Raw genomic sequence first — 25,148 nt, forward strand, 5'->3', positions numbered from 1 at the left:
ACTTTTACAAACTTAGCGAAGATATCTACAGTATATGCTCAGTATGCAATTTACAGAACTTCAGAAATTTCTGCAGAACACTCAAAAACGTATCTTTTCAGTGAGGCCTATTTCCATTCCAAATTTCAACCCCAGCCATTTTGACTGTAGGGCTGTTCAAAACAAAGTCAAACAACATTTTAAAAAAAATAATGGGAAAAGTGTATTCTGCTATGGGCTCATTAATCACTGTGTCTTTCAAACTTCTAATGAGCTATTTTGAAGTCATGACCAAGTACCTTTTTAATACACCTATTTTAACACTAGCAGTCTACAGATGTATTATCTCATTTACACTGTGATGGTGCATAATGATTTTTTGATGGTCAAATCTCTGCTGCTCTCTGCCCTAGTAGTATCTTTCAGAGGAATCCTTGACACAAGCCAGCCAATGACCCAGGAATTCAGGGATTAATTCCCAGCCATAGTTCAGAGACAGCTCAGGGAGGCACTATCATCTGAGAGCTAATTAAGTACAGCAGAGCCTATTGGACAATACCTTAAAAAGAAGTTTTACTGAAGGGGAAGAAAGCTGGGGTTTTCCAGGGCAAGGAATTCTAGGGAAAAATAGATGGTACACTATGTGGTTTGTAGTTTTTTTTTTTTTTTTTAAAGTTTGCTGGTTGTAAAACTGCATGGAAGGAACCAAAGCTTTGCCGAACTGGTGCCAATTTGCATTAACCCAGAACCTCTTCAATAAAACCAACCCAGTGTGAATGAGTGTATGTTCAAACCTGAGCCCCCTCTGCTCCTCTTCTGGCCTACATACACATGCTGAAAATATAACACCTTTCTCTAACGACTGCAAAAGAAAAAAAGTCTTGGTCATGATGAACACAGTTCACTGAAGGTGACACAATCAGATGACTAAAATAAAATGTGAATACAAACACATCAGTAACCGATTTAAACACTACTTTAATTTTCTATCATCTACTTACAGTTTATTACAGGTTAGTAAGAAATCATTTCATATTCACCCTTACATGATTTTTATTCTTTATCAACAAGCTAAACCAGTCTTTAATTTTTATTTTATTGCAAACAGATTCATGTCTCCTGCTTATATAATCTACAGAAAGGTCCAAAATATGAATGAATATAAGTAAACAAGTTATGTTTGGGTATCTATAGAAATGAAAGTTAAAAATAGCATTGAAAATAAACTTTACAGTAATGTATGATTATTTATTCCCATTTTGACTGTTTAAATCAGGTGAATGACGTATTATAGGACAATCTAAACTAATCTAATCGAATTAGATTTGAAGGGTGATTTATTTTCAGGTAGGTGCATTTATCATTGTACAATTAAAAATAAGTGCCAGTATTTGGTACTGATGACTACAGACATCTTTAATGTTTAATGCACTGGTAACTCCCCCAATTCTCAACAGCACTTTCACAGATTCTACTGTACATTATATAATGAGGACATTTTAAGTGACAATGTATGCATACAATATAACTTAAGTCAGAAACACCACATTTTAAACTCTGTATATTTTCATACAGAAAAAAATTAAAGTTACATAAACTGATTTTTAGATTATTCTGCAAAGTAGAATCATGTATACTTTCATAATACTTAGCTGAATTTCCATTAAAGCTTTGTTAATAGAGACAGTAGCATGATCAAAATGATCCCACTGGCTTTCTAAAATAGGGTAGTTGCTCAATTAAACTTGTTTCTTTTTACATTTGAAACCAGTGGGATCAAGATAAACAGGCTAATGCAAGCAAGAAAGTAAACTGTATGCTTTTATATTAAGTGGTTCAAACAATATTAATTACTGTACACCATTTAATGAAAGTGATTCCAGTATTTTGCTACTAGCCACTGCAGGAATACATGAACTTCAGTAGCAAAGAAGCTTGAAATACTTTCTAAGTCTTCACAAACATTTGGTTGGTGCCTAGCAATTCCAGTATATTTATAAAAGCAGTTATGGAGATATTTTGCTGTTAAAGCTGCAACAATTTAAACAAGGCAAGTGAGGAAGTTATATAGATTATTGTTCTTTTCTCCTTCCTTAAATTTCTTTCATCATACAAAAGTCCATCAAATGTACTTGTCCCATTAATAATACAACCTTCTAACATTATTTAGATGCAACTTACATTTACACATGTGTACTATCTGATCCATTTACAATGAAACTCTGAGTTTAACACCTGCTGCAGTGGACTAGGTTGGTAATAATAACAAGGGACCGAAGCAAAGATGTATCAAGTGTAAATTAATTTTGAGAATATACGCCTTTTTCATTGAGATGGCATATTTTTGCAGACAAATATAGTATACTTATTTAACTAAGTCAAAGCAGAAATATCTATTTAAATGCAAATATCCCTCTACCTCTCCAAAATGACTTGTTTAAATAAAACTATTTTGTCCTTTAAACAACTCCCCACACACTTATTTAAGTGTTTCAGCCTGTGTAAAATCTCTGTGAACGATTTCTAGGTAAGAGTTAGGCTGTAAGAAGGTTGTAGTAAGCTGTTTTGTTAGTAGACAGAGCAGGAATACAGCATTTTCAAAAACATCAAGCAAGAGTCTTCTTATTTAAGGCTGAAGGATGGAAATGAGAAAAAAAATAAAAAAGGATGAGGCTTTACAGAATAAAAAAGGTAGAGTCATAATATGTAAGCAGAAAATTTATCACACTAATCACTACTATCATACATAGCATCAAATCATCAGTGGTTTGGGTGAGACTGATAGAGCAAGAGACCTATATTTCTAATTTAAACATTCATCAGCATTCTAACATCCAGCCACAATCCCACTGTAAGCTAAAATTTAAGTGGCCAAAACTCATAAGTATTAAAAAAAAGCCTTTAAAAGAGATACTTAAAAAAAATAGAAATGGTGCGTTAACAAATGTATGCGTAAAACAGATATATAAATAGCTACAGTATGAAAAATATTTCAGTGCAAAGGCAATTTTAAGATTTCTAAAAAATACATTACAAATAATTCGTTAACTGCACACAGGAAATTTGTCACTACTAATGGTATAAAACTTATACCCATATAAGGTTTTTAAAAAAATATATACACCAGTGTTTTATGTAGGGGACAGTTCTAACTGACTGACATTCAAGTACGCAGTGGCAAATATAAATATATTTATTAATATTATAATATGTGACCAATATGATGGCATTGTTTGAAACTGAAAACTGCTACATATTAAATGGTAAAGATGCCCTAATACCATTCTATAGGGCAATGGATGAGGTTGTCAGACTTTTTTCTTCTTCTCTCTAATCTTTGGTATAAAGTTTTCACAATTCACTTTTAAAAATTCTAGCTGTTTTCCCCAGCGTTTCTAAACAGTAGGTCACTGGTTCTTACAAATTCATTGGAAATGATTGTGTGAAACATTTCTTAGTGAACTAATTTTACTTTTACTAATAAAAACATGTACTTCTAAGTTATTGTACACAAAAACAAAATCCTCCCCTTCTCTCTCCCCCCACCCATACTTACAGCATTAAAAAGACTGCAAATAATGCCTTGGTCAAGTTTTCTAATAAAGACAGCAGTTCTGATCCCAAATAATTAGTTTCTGTACAGAAAGAAACATTTAACTAATGGCCTGCCAGAAGCATTAATAGAAATGCTTATTTATCTGTTAACGATGGGTACATTAAAATGGATCATGTTAGATTAAACCTCCAGGCATTTTTATACCCCAAATAAAACACTGGACAAAAAACAAGCAAGTACATATCTAAGTAAAAATAGTGCAAGTTAAAATTAATGCTGTGGAGAAATTGGAAGCACAAGCTGGCTGTAATGCTTTATATATCATACAGCTTGCCGTCATACTCATTTCTACCAGAAATATGTTCGAACCCACAGTAATGGACATGCCATCTAGTGGTTATGTCTCAGAAGACTAACAAATGCATACTAGCTTCTTCATAATATGATACACATAGTGGATCCATTAGCCATTAAGTCAAAATAAGAATCAAAGAACAACAACAACAAAAAAAAGATATTTTAAAAAATCCTATTTGGGTAGCATAAAAGGCAGGTTAGGAACAACTATTTCCTAGTATTGACAGGAAAAAGCTTAACCCACCAATACTTATTAATATGTATACTTGAGAATCATGCACATACATTTTTCCAGAGAGGTAGCTAGGTGATAGGAACATTGGTTAATTTATTCTTGTGAATTTCACAGACATTTTAGGCTAAATTCTTAAATTCAGTAATTGAGTAAATGTCAATATTGATTGTTTTACCTGTTTGACAGCCAGCTTGACTCCATATGGTATGTACCTATGTCTAAGCAAAATTTATGTTGTCTACCTTTCTACAGGGGACACTAACTTAATCATACATAGCCCTGATTTGGCCACTTACTAGGAAGTTAATATTAGAGAGAGTTTCTTGAAAGCAGATTTGCACAGAGGAAACACCTGTTTGTTCTACAGAAAGAGCAAAGAAAGAAAAAAGAACAGAGGAGAATCAGAAACAGCACTTGTTAAATATACTTTAAGTGACTTTCACTGGAGATATCTGAGGTCATTGCTTCTGGCTGAAAATTGAAACTGTTGATCTCAAAATGTAGGTCATTGACTTAAACTATACACTTCAAGTAATTCAGAAAATTACTAACGACAACAAACGCAGAAAAGTCTTGACACAGCAGGAAGAGAATTTCTAGTGCTATCAGTCTCAGTACCACGGTGTGCCAATTGTTCATTGCTGCAGCAGTTCAAAACACAAAAAGAGACCAACAAGCCTGGAAAGATTCATACTTCTAGCTCTTGATCCTATTTGTCTGAACATTACTTCAGACAGGAAAAGCCAAGTGTATTTTAGTACAGTTCTGTCACATTTCCTGTTTTTGCAAAAAAGAAAAAGAAAATACAGTTCTTAAAGGCTTGAATTGGTGATCTCTCATACAGATGTTTCCAAACCTGACCCACGGTAGCCATAGCCTGCACTGGAATTGCAACGATTAGTTGAATAGCCAAAGATAGATGGAAGTATTGAATAATCATTGCCTCTCCAGTGCGTAAACATCTTTTTTTTAGAATGAGAATTAAACCTGGCTGGGGAATTGCTGCAGTCATTGCTCGTATATCTTGGGTTTTTCAGAGAGGCAAGAGGTGTGAATTCTGAAATGTGATCCCGACAATGCCTTGACATAGTCTGTCAAGAAAACAAAAAAATAATACAGTAAGTGGACAATAAATAGCTAAATATTCTTTAAAAAGTCATTTAATAGAAGTGTTATGCCTTTGGCATACACATATTGCTCCCTAGAGCACCACTGTCTGGCTTGTTTGTTTCAAGCAAAGGGACAATTGCCCAGTGATGAGCAATCAGGCATTTTCTATAGGATTAATTTTACATTAGACTCAGAGATTATGTTTGAAGAATAGCTGGCTCTCTAAAGTGGATAATGTGCTCATTAAAGAACAGAGTAGGGATTAGAAGGATCATTTTCAATTTGAGGATTATTACCAGGTTTACATTATATTTTGCTATATTGTTTTCAATATCTTTTTTATCCTTGACCTTTCATCAGTGTAGCAGGAATTTTAAGTGGCCAGAATAATTTCAGATGTTTTGTCCAGCATTTCCAAAGAGAGAGAATTCTCCTCAACTACTTTATGTTAATAGATAAGAATGCACAGTGGGGTTAAAATGCACTAGCTCTTTACTTCTGCAGAACTAAATTCAGATCTTGCTTAAGTTACATATGGATCTATATAGGCAATTTATATCAAACACATCACAATACTATCTTAGTCTAATTTTCCATTAACATTTATCTACACAACAAAAAAATCACTCCACAATCTAGCACAATGGGCAATATCTACCTAGGAAACAGTCAGGACTACAATAATAGCAGTATTGCATGACAAGACGGCGGTACATGTGCACTGATTGAGGGGAAATTTGTACAGTGCTTTCCCAAAACAGTGGTCTATTCTCTTCTCCAAATGCACACATAATTAACATTTATGGATTAGGGAAGGTATGTGATAGAGAAGAAAATACACTGTAAGTATTATTCAAGCCAATGCTATCAGTCACCTTCTCCTGAGTAACGAATAAACCATGAATAAATTCTACCCAACCCTACCTCCTCTGTTCAAAACAAAAAATGGCAAAAGGAGATAAAACACATCAAACTCAATGTTAGTCATTTCACCCCATTTCTGTTTATAAAAGCTGCCCAAGACATTATTTCTTTCATAACAATCACAATCTTCAAATACTTCTTGTATGTGGTCAAGAGCACCAATAAGGTTCTCTTTTTAACTCAACAGTATAATTACTCTTTGAAGACAAATAGTGAGAAAAAACAGGGAATTATTCAGCAGAGGAGTATTTAATACAACCCATCTTTTCAAATACATATGTAGACCAAAAAGACAGACATTAATGAAGAAAAAGGAAAAAAAAAACCAGGTAAGTATACCTTGCATCTTGCTGAATGTTTTTAAAGGATTTTTCAAAAGTGTAGTGATCATATCCCTCAACCCGCAAAGCCAGGGTCACCCATAATACCTCTAAAAATGATGTGTTTCATCTATACATAAAATGTCATGATCTCAAGGTCTGCTATTTTGGGATTGCACAGGGCTAGCAACAAGTTGTGTATATCCACATTGAAAAGCTGGGAATCTCCCCAACCATGGAATAAAGCTCCTGTTTTTAGCTCTGCAGGGTAACGATATCTAAAAACACAGCTGCCCACCTTCCCGAGCTCACTTCCCTGCACGCTTCCCCTTGACTCCCCCAAATCCCACCACCCTCCTTCACAAATTGTCACTTTGACCTCCCCTTGGTTACTCTTACTATTGCTTTCTGGTGTCAGGAAACAGTGAGGTGACCATGGGAAGAGGTAAAGTGGGAACATGGGTCCAGGTGGGAGTTTGTTTCGAAAAGGCAGCTAGCATTAATGAGATTGGAGATACTGGAGACCCAGATGGTGAGTCCCAATGCCTCTGTGCTTTAAGAGCTCATCACCCCATGATGTTTTCTCAGCATGCCTCGCAATAGCAGAGGAACTGAAGCAGCAATACCAAGGGAAAGTACTGTTGCCCTGGCATACAGGAATTTTGTCCCCACTCCAGGTCGCAGCTTGATACATAGCCCTGGTCTCCCCAACAATATCCTTCTCATACATAACATTGTCTCCCACTTCCCCAAGCTCCAGGTACTTTTCTGGCTCCTCTACAACTATCCTGGAAGCCCACTGAACACCGCTGCATCCTCTATGTTTCCACTCACCCTTCCTGACCCCTTCACAGGTTCCCCAGGGTGACTTCCGTAGTGATGTTATGAGGAAAAAAATTGAAAAGCAGTTTAATCTAATCAGGGACCCCAAACACTAGAATAATGCTTTAATCTTAACTGCATAGTTATCGCATGGTGTCACTAAAGGGCAGAATTAAGATTCTTTCAGTGTTTTAACTATGCATTTCTGTACCTTAACATGTTTTAATTTCTTTTAAGTTTAACGTTAAACTCCAAATTTTGGAGGTTTATAATGCCTGTTTTGGAAATAATTACAAAATCTTTGTGATTTTTGTTTACCTTAAATTACTGCTATGTATTTTCAATCTTAATGCCATTTTAATGCAGTTTTTCATCCAGGAATATATATTACACAAGAGGCATAATACACAGCACTCCATGTTGGAGTTTTCTTTAATACAGTATCTTAAGACTGTGTATGTCCAACATCTTGCTTTGTCTGCATTTGGTCTATAAATGTGTTTGAGAAGAACCTGGGCTATGACAAATAAATGCTAATGGATAAGTATAAATTTCTCTGGCTGTGTCATACAATACATCATCTCTTAAACCCAATCCTCTTCAGTGGGACCCTTGTGAGTGTACGGATCCCATGCAGGCAGATTGCTTTGCAGGATGAAGGCCTTGCCCTGTTATGTGTCTGAGACAAAAAGACCTTACCTGATATGACATATATCATACAAAAACTTGGATCTCCAAAAAAATGATAATGATTTTATATCAAAATTGGTAAAGCACAGCAAAAACTCTGGAGGAAATGGTTTTAGTTTTAAATAGCACAGCACACCAATAGAAATGACTCCAAATTGGCAACATGTGCAATACTGTTACCTAGCATTGATCTAATTATGCCTCGGAAGCTGATAGAGTTCCTTCAAGAAGTGGCCCATCGCTGTTCGCCAGTGCATTTAGCGTTGTTTTATATTTCATACTCTTCTGTAAGGATGAGGAAAAACACTGAGACTACTGCTGATACATGAGGGAAATGTGAGTGAATTTCTCAAGATGTAAAGAATAAAAACATCTATATATTGTATCAAGGTCATATAAAGCAACCAATTTTCCAAAATTGTTTTATTTTTTAAAGTTACATTTTGTTTTAAACCTATATTCCTAATCCTGGGTTTAATTCCTTGAGCCACATTGCTCACTCAGACTGGCTGTAATCCCATTTTGAACTCCCTTGCTAGAATACTAATCACTCTCTCAGAGATACTTACACATTGTACCATAACTAATTACTAATGGCTGTATGTTCTTCCAAACTCTTGATTACTTCATTACAGTAGAAAAAGTACTGTGTATTAACAAGAGATTTCTGTATGATATGATCAAATGATGTGAGAGCACAATGCCTACAATAATGTCAAAAATACTCTGGAACAAGGTTAGTAGCTATGCTGGTAGAATGCTTATTTATGAGCTATCAGATCAAACTGCTCAGGCACCAAAATTAAGGAGCAAATGGTCCCCTTGACTACTTTGCAGAAAAATTCTGTACTGAAAGAAGGAAGGCAGCTGCACTTGAAAACTGATGAGGGTTGGTGCTACAGGACGTCTCCTCAAAGACTATTCATTCCAACTTGGGGAAAGGGTCAGTGGCTGTCATGGGATTCAAATTCTTTGACAGCAGAATCCTGTCCTCTTTTTTTCAAATGGGAAGAAGCCAAAGACTTGCCATTGATAATAGTTTATTGGTCACCTGTTTCCTAAAAACACTAGTTCAACAGGGCCTTACTCATTGGAAAGTGGAAGTATGTAGAGTCCTCATTTTGTTCCTTTCTAAAGCAAAGTACCATTTTTGGCTTCTCTAGAAACAGCAAAGGGCAAAGATTTCATAACAAGGTGAATGACCTGTCATTGGAACTGAATCAAAAGAGTGAACAGAAAATACCTGTCACCCAGCCAAAAAAGAAGAGAAGGTTATTTTTTTTAATGAGTCAAAAAACATAGAAAGTATTCACTGCTCACAGACAAAATGCTTAACATCTTTGAGTTACATAAATATTTTCAATTACTGGAATAATGGTCAGTTACAGAGCCAATAAAAAGTGGAAAGAAGATAATTTGAAGTGCTTTTACATTTTTCAGATCAGTGTAGCTGAATATTAGATGTCTCTTCTGTTAGAGGGAAGAAAGAATAATGGTGGTAGAAATGTAATAAATTAATGCAGTTTGGATATAAAAAGGGACCACTGTGTATGATGGATAATAGAGAAAACACCATCCACCTAATTTCAAATAAAGGGCCAAACTCAGCTTGCCTCACATAGGCAAGTAGTCTCAACTGTAATTATTGTCTGAGAAATGCATGCAGGTTTTGACCTGAAGTTACTCACAGCAATAGATTCCTCCAAAGCTTTTGCAGAATTATTGTTTTAGCCCAGCAAATGAAGGTAGCTTGCATATACAAAAACAAAATCCTTCTGAAATTGAACTTCAAATGGTGACAGACTTCAAATGAGGCTTTTACATGTATTTTAAATAGAAATGGATGTAAATAGCTGTTCACCACACACACACAATCTCAGAGTTAGAAATACAAAGTTCTGTTGAGCCAGAATTGGTTCAATATAGTATTTTCAGCTGTTGCAGAAGCCCTTTAACCTATATTACAAAGACTATCATTTTAAGAGATGCAAAAAGTAAAAACCATCGCTGTTCAAGCAGCTAGTTCAAACCAGTTCTAGCATATTTAGAAGACATTTTTAGCCAAAAATTTGAACTTCAAAATAAATTTCATATATCTTCCTTGTGACTCATGCAGCAACTCATTTTTAAATGGCCACACTTTAAAAAAAAAATTCTATTTATTATGCTGGTCAGTCAGAAAATATGAATATGAAATTTGCAATAGAGACTGGTCCCACTGAAGTCAATGAGAGCTTTGCTATTGATTGTAATGGGGACAGGATTTCACCTTAAAACTGTTCTATAAAAGGGCACCTTTCACTAGTCTATTTCCTACATTTTTGTTCATTTAAAATATTTTGAATTAAAACAGTTCTTATTTCTGATCTTATGGGTTTCCACCCCACTTTCTAGAAAGCAGCATAGAATTCTATGAAATAGAATACAAGGAAAATCTCCTTTAAAAAAATGAAACATGTTTGCTGGAAATAATGATTAAAATACAAAAGATCAGAGTTGCAGCATTTTTCCCCACTGTAGTGGAGTAAACACATTACAAAAGAGCCATTAAATGGCTTAATGCCATCATTTCTGTATTAAGCTAGAAATAAGGGTAAAACCGAAATCATCTTGCTGAAGGGTTTTATCACTTCTTTGTGTGGTGAATAGTCAACTTAGTCAGTTACAACGACAATGCACTATGTGCATTCATCTACAGAAACATCAGTGCTTAAAAAAAGGAGGGCAACAGTCACAGATCTTAGATTCCTGAAGCAGAAAATTCAAATAACTGTGACAAAGATGACATAGATAACCACTAATGATATGTAGACACTTTAGGATAAACATAAGGAGGAAAAATCTATTCCAAAAAGTATTTTTCTCTAAAGTATAGTAGTTTATATGTGAGTCAGAAGTGGAGACAATGATAACAGTAAACAGGTTTTGATGATAATTAAACTTTCTACTGTCCTTTGAATGAAATGGCCAAGCATGCAGAAAGGCAGAAAAAAATCACCTTTTATTCCATTAGAAACTTAGACTGCTTGAAGTCTGAGAAAGCATAAAGATGGTGGACTGCTCAACAGAAAGGCACTGATGTTTAGTCTGATTTTCCCAGAAGATTGTAGGAAGTAACCGTGCACATCATGTAAAGCAAGGTAGTGGTTATTTAGGCAAAAGCAGGTTGGAAGACAGGAGGAAACAGAGAGAGGGAAGAAAGAAATACAAGGGATAAATCTGGTTAAAAGCTAAAGATTTGCTAGTGATATTAGAGCTTATTAAAAAACTAACACTGCCAGTGTTAAGCCCACACTCTGCTTTCCAGATGGTTCATTTCCAACATTAACACATAATGGCATTGAGAAATACCATTAGATATACATCCTCCCCCAGCTTGCTCTTTATAGTTTCTCCTGTAGACTGGTCAAATGGGGAAAGTAGAATGGGGAAAGTAGAAATCTGAAAACAGTCTTGTCTTTCAATGATATGACTACAGTCCATCTCAGTGTGTTTGTAGTTTAGTATGTTGTGAATAGATGCATCCGATACATGTGAATATTAATTCTAGGAAGAGTATTGAAAGAGGCAAAAATAAAGGTAAGTTTAACTATAGAGAATGAAAATAGCTAACAGCATTATGAACTAGTAATGTTTAAATGAATGAATATGTTTTTGTAAAAGCCACAGCCTCACTATTAATATAGTTTTCTAGGAAATGATTGGATTACATGGGTCATATAATGTGATATTTTAGAAGTATTTAAATACTTATTCAGCATATGCATATTAATTTTTAAATTTACAAATTTTAGATTGATTAAACAAACATTCATATATTGAATTGGATATTGATATTGAGGTGAAACTGCTTTTGCAAAGAGTTACTTTCAGGTGAATTTGGATAAAACAACTTGCCTTCTTGCTATTGGCTTTATTTTGTGCTCAGGAAATACTTGGTTTTACTTTACATTTACTTTACTTTACTCTCAGAAAATACTTGGTTTTTTACTTGGTTTTCAATTTTATATAGCTGTAATTAACAGCCTGGAGCAGTACCCTTAACTATTTCTCAACAGTCTTATAATTTATGAAGAGCTGATCAAAAAAAAGCTCTTGGTGAAATTTCAACACTGCAGAAAATAACGAAACACAAACTTCTCACTAAACACAAATGATTTCTATTCTCGCCATTTAATGCTTCTAATATCCTAGAGGGCTCTAACTTTTAAGAATTCATAGTAATTATCACTAAATCTACTAAGAAAGATATTTTTACCTGGGTTCTTTCCGTTGCTGTGGGCCATAACTGTCTGCATAGAACCTTCTTGAGTACATCTGGAAGAAGGCTGACAGTTATGAGCAGAATGATACCCAGCCATGCTGGACCACTAGACATCATCTGCATGAAAACATAGTACATCCTCTGATAATTGAGAAAAGGCCTAGACGGGAAAAGAAAAAGAGAAGAAGTTAAACCTCAATGGAACTTCTATGAAAAACCCAACATTGCTAAATATAATATTATATCATTATAATATTTGGAGTATTGTGTCCAGTTTTGGGCCCCCCACTACAGCAAGGATGTGGACAAATTGGAGAGAGTCCAGCGGAAGGCAACAAAAATGATTATGGGTCTGGAGCACAAGACTTATGAAGAGAGGCTGAGGGAACTGGGATTGTTTAGTCTGCAGAAGAGTGAGGGAGAGATTTGATAGTGGCCTTCAACTACCTGAAGTGAGGTTCCAGGGGGGGATGGAACGAGGCTGTTCCCAGTGGTGGCAGATGGCAGAACAAGGAGCAATGGTCTCAAGTTGCAGTGGGGGAGGTCTAGGTTGGATATTAGAAAAAACTTTTTCCCTAGGAGGGTGGTGAAGTACTGGAATGGGTTATCTAGGAAGGTGATGGAATCTCCATCCTTAGAGGTCTTTAAGGCCCAACTTGACAAAGTCCTGAATGGGATGATTTAGTTGGGACTGGTCCTGCTATGAGCAGGATGCTGGACTAGATGATCTCCTGAGGTCCCTTCCTACTTTTATCTTCTATGGTTCTATGATTCATTGATTAAAGCTGGAGTAGTGGAGTTGTGTGAAATGTAGTGGTTTCCAGTTTGCACAGAGTTCACCCTTCATTTTGTGGGGATTCATCCACTGGAGTTTCACTTTGTATTTCTCATTCAAAGAAACTGGAGAACTCAGAGAAGCTCAGCTGGAATGGCCACGTTTTGCCTGGCTTAGTATCAAAACCACTATAGTTTGTACAATTTTTTAGCCTAAATCATTCTTCCTCTGGCCATTGAAGGAGAATAATTATCACCAACTTTGGCCCCCCAAATTAACCACAGAATAAAGACTCCAGCTTGGCCTGGGACTCTCAACAGGTCTCACTTCCCCCTCCAAAACTTCCAGATTCACCTTCAATATTGCCAACTCCAAATGTTCAAAGATCATGAGTCAGACCCTTAACACCCCCAAAAAAACCCACTCGTGTGATTGATTTAAAAACTAGGAGGAGATAAAAACTGCATAACACTTTCACATGCCTTTTGATTTTTTCACCCTTAGGGGGAAGACAATCTTCTCTCCATAAATTGTATGTCAAAATTCAACTGTAAACACACTCACAAGGATATAGTGAACAAGGAGACTAATTGGAAGGAGCTCCACTTACCTTTTCCTATCTGTTGATGTGTGGAGAACTTGCCTTTCTATCTCCCTCCCTCCTTTGACAGGCTAGGCCAGTGTTTCTCAACCTTTTAAGTAGCAAGTACCCCCTAACGTCTGAAAATTTTAATAAGTACCCCAACACTCAATTTTCCAAGGGATTTTATATTTACAGACTAATGGGAGCCATGTGTTGGAAGAAGGGCTAGGTATATAAGGCCGTGATATGACAGATGTCAGATGTAGCGTGGGTAGGGTTACCACCTTTACATCAAGGGTGTGCAACTCAAGTATGTACCTGGGCTAGAGGTGATGTTGGCCAAAGCTAGGAGGCTTTGAGTGGCATGCCAATGCTGGGGAATATAAAGCGTCTCGCCAAATTTTTTGCCATAGATTTGAGAGGAGGAAGGGGTGAGAGAGAGACAGGAAAAGAGGGTAACTGGTGAAATCTGGGGCTGTCATAGTTGTCACTTTCACTGCTCAGCTAGAGCAGTGAAACTGACAAGTTTTCTGGGCACTAGACTTTGAGTCAGGGCGGGGAGCTGCCATCTGGGCAAGTTGCAGATGGCTGCTGCCTGGCTGCCAGCCTAGGAAGTGGGCGACTGCCACCCAATCCAAGCTGGGGCAGAGGCTACTTCCATGCTGGCTGGGACGCAAAGATGTGGGCAGGCGGCTGCTACCCATCTTGAAGCCAGGGCGTTGGAGGCTGTCCCTCGGCTCAGAGCCCAGCCCAGCTGTGAGGCTAAAAAAAATTAAGTTTGCCACTCCTGGGTCCCAGCAGGGATGAGGTAGGCTGAGGGGGAGACGGCACCATGGAGCCCTGCTGCAGTACAGGGCTGCCAGATGTCTGGTTTTTGACTGGAAAGTCTGGTCAAAAAGGGAACTAGGCAGTGTCCTGTCAGCACCAGACACTAAAAGTTCAGGTTACCACAAGCAGGGGGAGGCACCAAAGAATGCCGCTGCCAGGGGGAGCGTTGCCTCCTTGCTTCTGGGCATCCATGCCAGAGGTTTCCAAAGAAACAGGGAGGGGGGCATGTGCTCCCCCAGTAGCCACAGCTACCTGTTGCCTCTTGGGGGAGATGAGCATGCTCCAGGCTGCAGCACACTCTGAGCTACCTGCAGCAGACAGCGCAAGCCTGCTCATCTCCTGCTGGCCATGTCCGGACTTGGAGCTCACAGCCAGGGCAGGAGGCTGCCTGTAAGTCCCGTCTCTGGGAGAAGAGCTGGTGTGGGGTGGAAATGTGTCCCGTGGGCAGCTTCCCAGAGAGGATCCCTCATGGCTTGGTGAGTGGGATCACTCCTGCCCCTGACTGTCTGGGAGCAGGTGTTGAGGGACAAGCGCTCGACTGGGCAGCCACAGCAGGCAGGATGGTGTATATATTGCATGGATGTGACCCACATAAACACAGATAGCTGCATATGTGGCCCACAATTGTAAATAGGTTGGGAACCACTGGTTATATGCTGATCTTTATCATAGAACCAAAGGGTTAGAAGGGACTGCAAGGGTCATCTAGTCTAACCCCCTGCAGGGTTTGTCGTGTCTAAACCATCCAAGACAGATGGCTATCCAGCCTTCTTTTGAAAGCCTCCAGTGAAGGAACTTCCATAACCTCCCTAGGCAGTCTGTTCAATTATCCTACTAGTTAGGAAGATTTTCCTGAGATTTAATCTAAATCTGCTGAGCTGTTGTTTGAACCCATTGCCTCTTGTCTTGCCCTCTGGGGCAAAAGAGCACAACTTTTCTGTATCTTTTTTATGGCAGCCTTTCAAGTCTTTGAAGACCGTTGTCATGTCCCCCTCAATCTACTCTTTTCCAAACTAAACATACCCAGTTCCCTTCAGCCTTTGGTCATATGGTTTGCATTCCATCCCTTTGGTCATCTTTGTCTCTCACCTCTGGATCCTTTCCAGTTTCTCTACACCCTTTCTATACGTTGGTGACCAATATTGGACAGTACTCTAGCTGAGGCCTAACCAGAACCAAGTGGAGTGGTACTATCACCTCTCACAACTTGCATGCTATGCCTCTGTTAATGCAACCTAAAATTGCATTTGCTTTTTTTGCAACAGCATTGCATTGCTAACTCACGTTGAGGTTGTGTTCCACCACAACTCCCAGATCCTTCTCAGCAGTTCTGCTGCCAAGCCAGTTCGCAAATGTTGGCTAAAGCCTGCTGCCAAGCTAGTTACCCCCCAGAAAATCTAAGGTGTATGCATTTGGTTTTTCTTCCTTAAGTGTAGCACTTTACATTTGTCTTTGTTGAATTTCATTTTGTTGTCTATAGCGCAGTTCTCTACTTTATCAAGATCCCTCTGAATTTTAGCTCAATCCTCCAAGGTGTTAGCAATCCCCCCTAGCTTTGTGTCATCTTCGAATTTGATCAGTATAGCTCAAAAGGTAGGAACAGTGACAACTGGAGTCTTGAGTCCTGCTATTGCAGAAATGAGAAGTGGATAGGCTGCCTCCCAGAAGATACTTCCTGATCTGGGGGAGAGGGGAAGCAGACCTACCGTCCCAGTCCTCCTAGCCCCCAACTAGTATACAAGATGCAAGCTAGCATCAGCTTCCTTCTCCACTTATAGATGGTGAGGGAACCAACTGGCTCACTCAGTTAAGACATCAAAAGAATAAGCGTGTCAGAATGTGCATGGGTTGGAGATAGATGACACAGGCCTCCCATCCAGAAGGTAGTCAAAAGTTCATTGGGCATGGGAATCCCATGGGAAGTATGTGGGTGGAGAATGAGAATGAAAATGTTTATAACATGCATGTTTATTCTCCTCCCTACAAGTTTTAATATTGTAATTAAGTTGATAGTGATTTTTCAATTATATAAAATTGATTTAATCCTGTTAAATTTGAAATGTGTCTAAAACTTAAGCCATTTGATAGCTAATTTTTAAAAATGTATTTAACCTAAAGCTACACACCTTTCTACTCTGTTTGCAGCCAAAAGCATGAAACTAGACAAGTCTCTTGATAAACATTCTTTCCTATATACATCCACTTTGTATTAACCAAGAAAATAATAATAAAGCATAAGAATAGTTTTGTAATGAGTTTTTCTTTCCATAATGGATATTAAATCTTGCCAGAATGTATTAAAAAAATACACAAAAAATGTAACAGAAAAGTCAAAGTAGGTTGCACACAAATTCTGCATTTATAATATATTTAGGAAAGGAGGAGGAAAGCAAGAAGATTTACTAAAAGGTTATCCACATCTGGTGAATAGCAGGAATATTTAACTATCATAACAAATGCAGTAATTCAGTAACACTTTTAGCTAATGTCTGAAATTGAACAGAACTCCTTAACTTTTAACAGGAACTCATTTTACAAATGAGCAGAAAATGTACTGCTGTATCTATATTAGCACAATAGGGGACCGCTTTAATATGTACTTAAGCCTTTATTAAAAATAGAGCTTTTGGTTTCTTAAAACAATAGAACAACCAGAAGCTCAGGTGCTTACTGACTCAGTCTGAGTGCTATTACTCTTTTCTTCTTTATGAATATTTTTAGCAATTAACCTAAAGAAAAGCCAAGTATTCAATAATTGTCATGACTAACATGTTTAAATTGGTAACTAGTATTGTAAATTATAGTACATATAAAAAGCTGAAATGAATTTTATTTGGAGAAATCCCACAGTTGAATATGTAACCTTATTTTATGTTTCTGAAAATAACATTTGGAATACAATTCACACTAGGTTCCTACCAGATAATTCCTCCCCAGAGCAGGGAAAAGATAATGTAGAATAACAGCGATCCCCAGATCACAAAGTGGTTTATCCATGTCCAGTAGCGTGTATCTAGTGCAAGCTGAGAGAAAACAGGTCATCTTGGTGTTTATGTTATTATTTAGAAGTGATAAAAGACTCAAAAGGAGATGAGGTACAAAGAAAATCAGTGACCTATTTAAATTGTTAAGATGAGAACTCTGTGCAGAACTTTAGTGAACAACAATACTTTTTTATTTCTAGCTTAGTTAAGAAAGTTCCCATACCTAAGCACTAACCTCTGTATTTTCTAGTATATGTCATGACAAAGGCTTGACTATTCATTAGGAATTTATAACATTGAGGTATTACTAGTACAGTCTCAGGTGATTGTTTCACTGTCCTCCCTCTTGTTACTCTTTACAATCAGGTGAAAATTATGTCATCATTACATTAGATCAGTCAAAAACTTACTTATATAATTACTGAAAATTGGCAATAATGAATTGCTTCAACCATGAAAAGAATTCTCTCCCACCTTATAATAAACAAATTATTACATAGTGATGCTCATTATATTGATGTTCTCTTTTCATCTAACAGGTTGTACTTATTGGATGATAGAAACATATGTCATGAACTCCCAGCACGTCTCTCTTTTGACAGTGAAAATCTACTGGAGAAAATATTCCAACAATGAACTCAGTAAAATCAGCTATTCTGCATACCCTGGCTAAAAACTCATGTAAAAAGAAACCAAGCAAAATGTAAGCATATGTCCATTTCTGCACAGAAATTTCCATTTAATTATATATAATACGTGAGATATCAATATATTTAAACAGAAACCAACTTCGATAGGGCAGCTGAAAGGTGAAACATCACTGTAACAAGCTAAAAGAATGAACTAAAAATAAAATAACAGGATCAATTTGACAGTCCATTGGTAACATAATGTGATATCATATCAGGATCCAACTTTAGAACTGCAGCTAAATCCTTCACTCTTGAGTTGCCAGGGGCCAGTAACCCTGTACAGATTCAACCAACTTACAGAGTTTTTCATAGCTTTCCATGCCAACGGTTTTTGACAGGGGCAGCATTGACAAGCTCCAAAGGAAACCATGTCTAGTTCGCCTTAATCAGTCAAAATACCAGGTGAGGAGAGTGGATTTTAGTAAAAATAGGGTAGGGGACAATTGTAGCTACTGATGGGGCTCTAAAAGAGTCTCAGTGGATGAAATATTAATATAGAATATCTTACCTTCAATGTAACTGTAAATACTAGCACAGTAAACACCAGTGTTCCAAAGGTCCAGTTTCCAAACATCTGTAAAAAAGGGTCCAAAGTCATTACAGATAATGTACTTCATTGCATCATGATCTATTTAGAACAAACTATTTTGGATATCAGTTTATTTTGCTTGTGTGCACATATTTCAAACTGCATACAAACAGAATACACATAATCAGACTTCTCAGCCCAAAGCTTATTGGTACTTTTCTTTGTATAAAGAAAAATTGCAGCATAGTTCGTTTGTCATTGAGATGTTTCCCATCAGAGTTTTGATGATGTCTTTAGAGTCTCCTCAACTGCTATTTCCTCTTTGGCTTCCCTCCTCTCTGGTTCTTAGTCACATGTCTTCATGGAGACTGAGGAATGCATCAGGTTGGTAACAGCACAAGTGAGAATGTGAAACACATCATAGAAACTTAGATATGTATAAACTTCACTGATTTAAAAAAAAAAACCAAAACCTTGAGCAGTTCATACTAGATTTTCCCCCCTATTATTCCTTAACTATGTGCACCCTGAAATAAAATCACTGTCTACCATAAATGCATATTGCTTTATATGGTATACAATATTTATTATTCAGGATACCAAGGTAATACCTTTTAAAACCTACACATATATCTATTTTAAAAGCTGTGTTAATGATGCAATATATCTCATGCTCCTGAGATTCTACAGGTAGGTGGCACAGAGAAGAGAATTGAGAAATAACTGGGAAATGATGTGAAGGGGAACCTGAGAGATGAACACAGACAAAACACGAGGGAGCAGCTGCTGATTACTCAGTAAGAGACAGCATACAGCTCAGCAGCAGATGAGCTGAGCTCAATTTTCTTATTCAAATTTAGTGGCTGTAGGCTTCCAGCATGCTGCACCAGAGGCTGCTGGTTGGATGTATAAGAACAGGGCAGAAATGCAAAGATTAAATGAGCTACAATTTCCTTCCACTTCATTCAATTTCCAAGATTTAAGCAAAATGAGCTATATTATACAAAGATAGGATTTGTGTTGTAATTGATAAATATGATTTCTGCCATATTAAAACAAGTCACAGAAGTGGCGTGCATATTTTCCATGTACTAGTGTTTGTAATAGAGATTAGGTGTTACTTAAGTCAACTTTGATTTAGTAGTAAGTTCAAACACACTATGTGCATGCTGTAAGTCATTTATTTCAGATACCAACTTTAACATACATCTTTAAAAAACAAACAAATCACAAGAAGTGAGGCTTTTACACCAAGAGAAATAGAAGACAGTTTATATAAACTTATCAAGGTAGAGATTGTCTAAGGAAGTATTTTATCTAGTACAATGAAGCTCCAATCTCAGTTGGACCTCTACATACTACTGTAACACAAAACATTATTATTAATAATATTCTGTCAAACCTATAGTATTATGTATATTCACTGCTCAGTTATTTATCTAGGTTTTCATAAGATCGCCCCTCACCATGATATCAGAGCTTTTATTGGAAATTTAGTTGAGGTATAATAAATCTTGAAATAATGTGCTGTAATAGAGTGAAGAACGTGTATTATGATAAAATATCACAGGTTTTCTATTTTGTTTGAGAGAGATTTTCGTGCATCTTTGTAAATTGACTTCCTGTGAAGGAAACCACCAGTTTGGAACCTGGGTTGCTGCTCACTACATTGTTTGACTGTAACTCTTCTCCCTAGTTGGTTGCTAGGCTTTTGGTGGCCAGCAGAGACCCTCCCTACCAGCAACATGCCCTCCCCCTCCATCATCTTCTGCTTCACAATGAGACAAGAACTATTGCTGTAGTACTTCTACAGCTATAGTGATGACAGTAGGACTGAAACTGTGCATGATGTGCTGCAGTGACTGGAACAGGTCTGGCCTGGCTAGCCCCTTATACCTCACTTTCCCCATGGGATCTTCATCCTTAACCAAATGGGAGGAGAAACTCCACAAGTTTTTGGACAGCTTCCTGAGGAGACATCAGGCAGGCAACCTGTCCCCCATGAGATGCACCAGAGCAGAGACTAGAGGGAGCACAGAGTCAGGTAAAGAGGCCTTTCCTCCAAACCAAACGCTGCTCTAGTGGAGCTCCTGAACTGCATGTTGAGGAGAAAGTTGTGGAGTTTGCTCAGGCCTTGACATTCACCACATTAACTCCAGACTAATGGGCTCTGCAGAAATTATTATTGGTGCTGATCTAAAGTGTAAACTACTATTCTTAGGGATTGATATCCCAACCAATAGAGCATATGAAGCTGGGAAAATTCCCTCAGTTTGACTTAGTACTGATCTGAAGGGTTGACAACACAACACATGGTGTACACCTCCAGGCATGACAGCTTTTCTTTTTCACATGGTGATTCTTTGTATCTCCACTGAGGCTTTCAGCAAGGGCACCTCAGAGCCAATTGTGCTAGTAATTTCTGTGATGTGGACATCTCTCCACAAAAAACTGGATTGACACCATCAGTTTTTTTTTTTTTACATAGACCAAGACTGAAACTTAGTATCAATATCAAATTCTGAATTTCAGTTACAAAGGGTACCTTGAATCATATACCATCTCAGAGCTCGTTTTTCATTTAAATCCATTAGTCTTAATTCCATTGAAACAAATATCACATGCTGCTGTATTTTTAATTTCTTGATATTGTTTCATTCAGTACAACACTTCCACAGTTTATCTAAATGTATCTGTGTGCATGGTGTTTAAGATAACGAAAAAAACCAGTTACTAACCTTTCGTAATTGTTCTTCAAGATGTGTTGCTCATGACCATTCCATGTGAGGTGTCTGCACACCCATGTGCATGGCTGCCAGAGATTGTTTTGCCTAAGCAATATCTGCAGGGCAGGCTCTGGCGCCCTCAGTAGCCCCGCAATCATGCAGTGGTATATGAGGCACCTCTGGTCCTGCACCTCCTTCGTTCCTTCTTGCCATTAACTCCAATGGCAGGGACAGAGGGCAGGTCATGGAATGGACATGAGCAACATATCTCGAAGAACAGTTATGAAAGGTTAGTAACTGTTTTTTCTTCAAGTGCTTACTTACCTTGATTCCATGTTAGGTGACTCACAAGCAATATCGCTGGAGGTGGGCTCCGAGTTCATGGATGTGATGCTTGCAACACTGCTCTGCCAAAGCTGGCATCATCCCATGCATGCTGGGTGATGGCATTGCAAAGGTATGGACAGAAGACCAGGTAGCAGCTCTGCAGATGTCCTGGATTGGCACCTGCACCAGAAAGGCTTGTGCCCTGATAGAGTGGGGTGTTATAATCGCTGGTGGAGGCACCTTTGTTTGCTCATAGCAGAACTTAATGCAAGAGGTTACCATGAAGAGATCCTCTGGGAGGAGACTGGCAGGCCTTTCATCCTATCTGCTACTGCAATAAAGAGCTGGGTCAACCTGCGAAAGGCTTAGTTCTTTCGATGTAGAAGGCCAAGGCTTGAAAAACATCCAGTGTGTACAGCCTATGTTCCTCACTGGAATTGTGCAGTTTTGGGAAGAACACTGGTAGAAATATGTCCTGATTACTGTGGAACTCTGACACCATCTTTGGTAAGAAGGCTGGGTGGGGATGCAGCTGGACCTTGTCCTTATAGAACAACATGTAAAGTGGTTCCAAGGTGAGTGTCCTGATCTCGGAAACACTGCGTGCTGAAGTAACTGCCACCAGGAAGGAGACCTTCCAGGAGACAGCAGCAAGCTAATGTCTCAAAGGGGGGGACCGTGACCCTTGATAGCATTAAGTTCAGGTCTCAAGTTGGCACTGGATCGCTGTCCTGAAGGTAAAGCCACTCCAGTCATTTCAGGAATCTGATCACCATATTATGAAAAAAGACAGATTTACCTTGAACCGGAGGATGGACAGCTGAAATAGCTTCCAAGTGGACTTTCAGAGATGAGAGGGCTAAGCTTTGCTGCTTGAGATGTAATAGGAAGTCCAATACATCCTGTATTGAGGTCTGGGTGGGGAACAGGTTCTGGTCCAAGGCCCAACAGGAATACCTCCTCTATTTGGCCAGGTATGTTGCTCTGGTGGAAGGTTTCCTGCTGCCCATCAGGATCTGCTGAACATGCATAGAGCAAGCTTGCTCTTCCACACTCAGCAACACCGGAAGGTGTAGAGATGCCAGGTCTGGGTGTGGTCCTTGGAGAGGAGGTCCAACCAAAGTGGAAGCTTCCGTGGGGGTGCTGCTGAGAGCTCCAGCAACATGCCAAGCCAGTGCTGTCATGACCATGCGGGGACTAACAGAATCGCAGTTGCCTTGTCCAGCTTGATCTTCAAAAGAACTTTGTGAACCAATGGTATTGATGGGAAGGTGTATAGCAGTGCCCTTTCCACAGGAACAGGAAGGTGTCGGATAGAGAGCCCTTGGTGAGCCCGTGGAGTAAGCAGAATCTGGACACAAACAGGTCAACTTTCCCCACCTTTGGAAGATCATGATGGCAACCTCCAGGTGGAGAGACCATTTGCGGTGAGACAAAAAGAATCTGCCGAAGAGATCCACCAGTGCATTCCTGGCGATGGAGGCCATGATATGAATGTCGTTCTGCAAGCAAAAGTCCCACAAGTGGAGGGCTTCTTGGTACAAGGGTGACGAATGGGCCCCGTCTTGTTTGGTAATGGAAAACATCATGGTGGTATAGTCTGTTAGGATCTGGACCACTCTGCCTGACAGGTAAGAGAAGAACTCCTGGCAGGCAAGCCAGATGTACTGCCTTGAGCTCTCTGACATTTATGTGGCGGGAGCGATCCCACTGGGACGAGTGCCCCTGTGTCCAGAGATCGTTGAGATGGGCTCTCCACCCTAAATCCTGAGACTAATGTCGCAGAGGGTGATAGTCCTTTGAAGGGCATCCCCTTCAACACAGAATGAGGGTTTGTCCACCAGGTTAGGGATGACAGGATGTGCAAGGGAATTGTGACCACAATGTCCAAATTGTGCCTGACTGGGGCTTAGACTGACGCTAGCCATGACTGCAGGGGCCTGAGGTGGAAAGGCACGCGAAGGACCACATTAAGTACAAGCTGCCATATGGCCTAAAATCTTGAGGCACGTCCGGGTGGTTGTGAGAGGGTGGGCTTGCACATATGTGATGAGGTTCATCATGACTTGGAACTGAGGTTCCAGAAAAACATCTTTGGCCTGTGTGGAGTCAAGAACCGCTCCTATAAATTCTATCGTTTGTATAGGGAACAGAATTGATTTCTGCTCATTTATGAGCAGGCCCAGATCTTGGCAGATGGCTTGTACCAGATTGAGGCTGGACCTGGATTTGCGACTTGCCCCGATGAGCCAGTCATCAAGTTAAGGATGGATATGTACCCCATGATGCCTCAGGTAAGCAGCTACTACTGCCACACACTTTATCAAAACCCTTGGGGAGGATGAAAGGCGAAATGGTAGCACTGTAAATTGATAAGGGTGTTAGCCCCAATGAAACAGAGGAACCTCCTCTGTCTGTGGAAAATTGAAATTTGGAAATAAGAGTAATTTAAGTCGAGGGTGGCATATCAGTTGCCTGGATCCAGAGAGGGGATGATGGAGGCCAGGAAGACCATGTGGAACTTCAACTTCTTGAGATACTTGTTGAGATGATGCAGGTCTAGGATGGGTCTGAGACCTCCTTTGGCTTTGGAATAAGGAAGTATTGGGAATAGAGCCCCATTGTGGTGGTCCCAATGCCAGTTTTCCCCTGGAGGCCGGTGCCTTCACCAGCTCAGTTGTTCAGGTACGAGCACTCGGGGTGGGTGACAACGGAAGGGCCATAAGGTCCCTACCCAATTGAAGTGGAAGGCACCACTAGGTGGAGTGGAAGGCACCACTAGGTGGAGGGGCCCCCTTCTGTTTCCAGAGGTGGTTCCCTTAATGGGCTTGCAACCCTGGGAATTGTCTCCAGCCACTCCTCTAGAGGCAATTGGCCTGACACAGGTCCGACCCTGCCTTCCTATCCTTCTTTGGCAAAGGGGAACACCCTTGATCTGCTCATTGCTTCTTCTGCTGTTTCTTCGGCACTGACAAGGGCAAACGGTGCTAAGAAGGGCTTGGTGCTGGTGGCGCGCTGCACACCAACACTGACATGCTCAACACCAGTTCAGAGCAGAATGGTTCAAAGACTGGTCTAAGTGCCACCTCCATCAACAGGGCTTTGAGACAGATATCCCTGTCCTTTTTAGTTTGCGGTTGGAAACCCTTGCAAATTTTACTCTTGTCTCTGACGTGTCTCTCCCCTAAACACTTCAGGCAACTATTATGAAGGTCATTAAGTGGAAAGGGGTTGTGAAACCCGGGGACCAGGGCATGACCCATCTCTGGGCGAACATCCCTAGAGGGACCACTGATTCTAATGTACTCAACTATTAACAAACTAACTAGAACTATATACAACAGTCTATACTATACACAACAGTCAATAAAACGTAAATGATGAGTAAAGCTCTTGCTATCACAAGGGAGAAAGGAGCTCCTGAAACAGTCATTGGCAGAAAGAAGG

General features: G+C 39.1%; 1 protein-coding gene across 2 annotated transcripts in view; it reads right to left on the reverse strand.

Annotated features, from left to right (window-relative positions):
* Positions 1-943: 943 nt before the first annotated feature.
* Positions 944-25,148, reverse strand: part of ATP11A (ATPase phospholipid transporting 11A) — a 231,571-nt gene continuing 207,366 nt past the window's right edge. Inside the window, exons 26-30 of one of the 2 annotated variants that reach the window (XM_067563679.1) lie at positions 18,628-18,693; positions 17,363-17,466; positions 12,252-12,417; positions 8,174-8,278; positions 5,120-5,218 (exon numbers count right to left, since the gene is read on the reverse strand). In XM_067563679.1, coding sequence (XP_067419780.1) covers positions 8,189-8,278; positions 12,252-12,417; positions 17,363-17,466; positions 18,628-18,693 — 426 coding nt within the window. In that variant the 3' untranslated portion in view covers positions 5,120-5,218; positions 8,174-8,188. Of the gene's footprint in view, positions 5,219-8,173; positions 8,279-12,251; positions 12,418-17,362; positions 17,467-18,627; positions 18,694-25,148 lie in introns of both variants that reach the window. The other variant, XM_067563678.1, reaches the window with a different exon arrangement.

Source organism: Emydura macquarii, unplaced genomic scaffold (assembly GCF_026122565.2).
Source record: "Emydura macquarii macquarii isolate MOO-44397 ecotype Brisbane River unplaced genomic scaffold, CSIRO-AGI_Emac_v2 contig_2531, whole genome shotgun sequence".
Lineage (NCBI taxonomy): Eukaryota > Metazoa > Chordata > Testudines > Chelidae > Emydura > Emydura macquarii.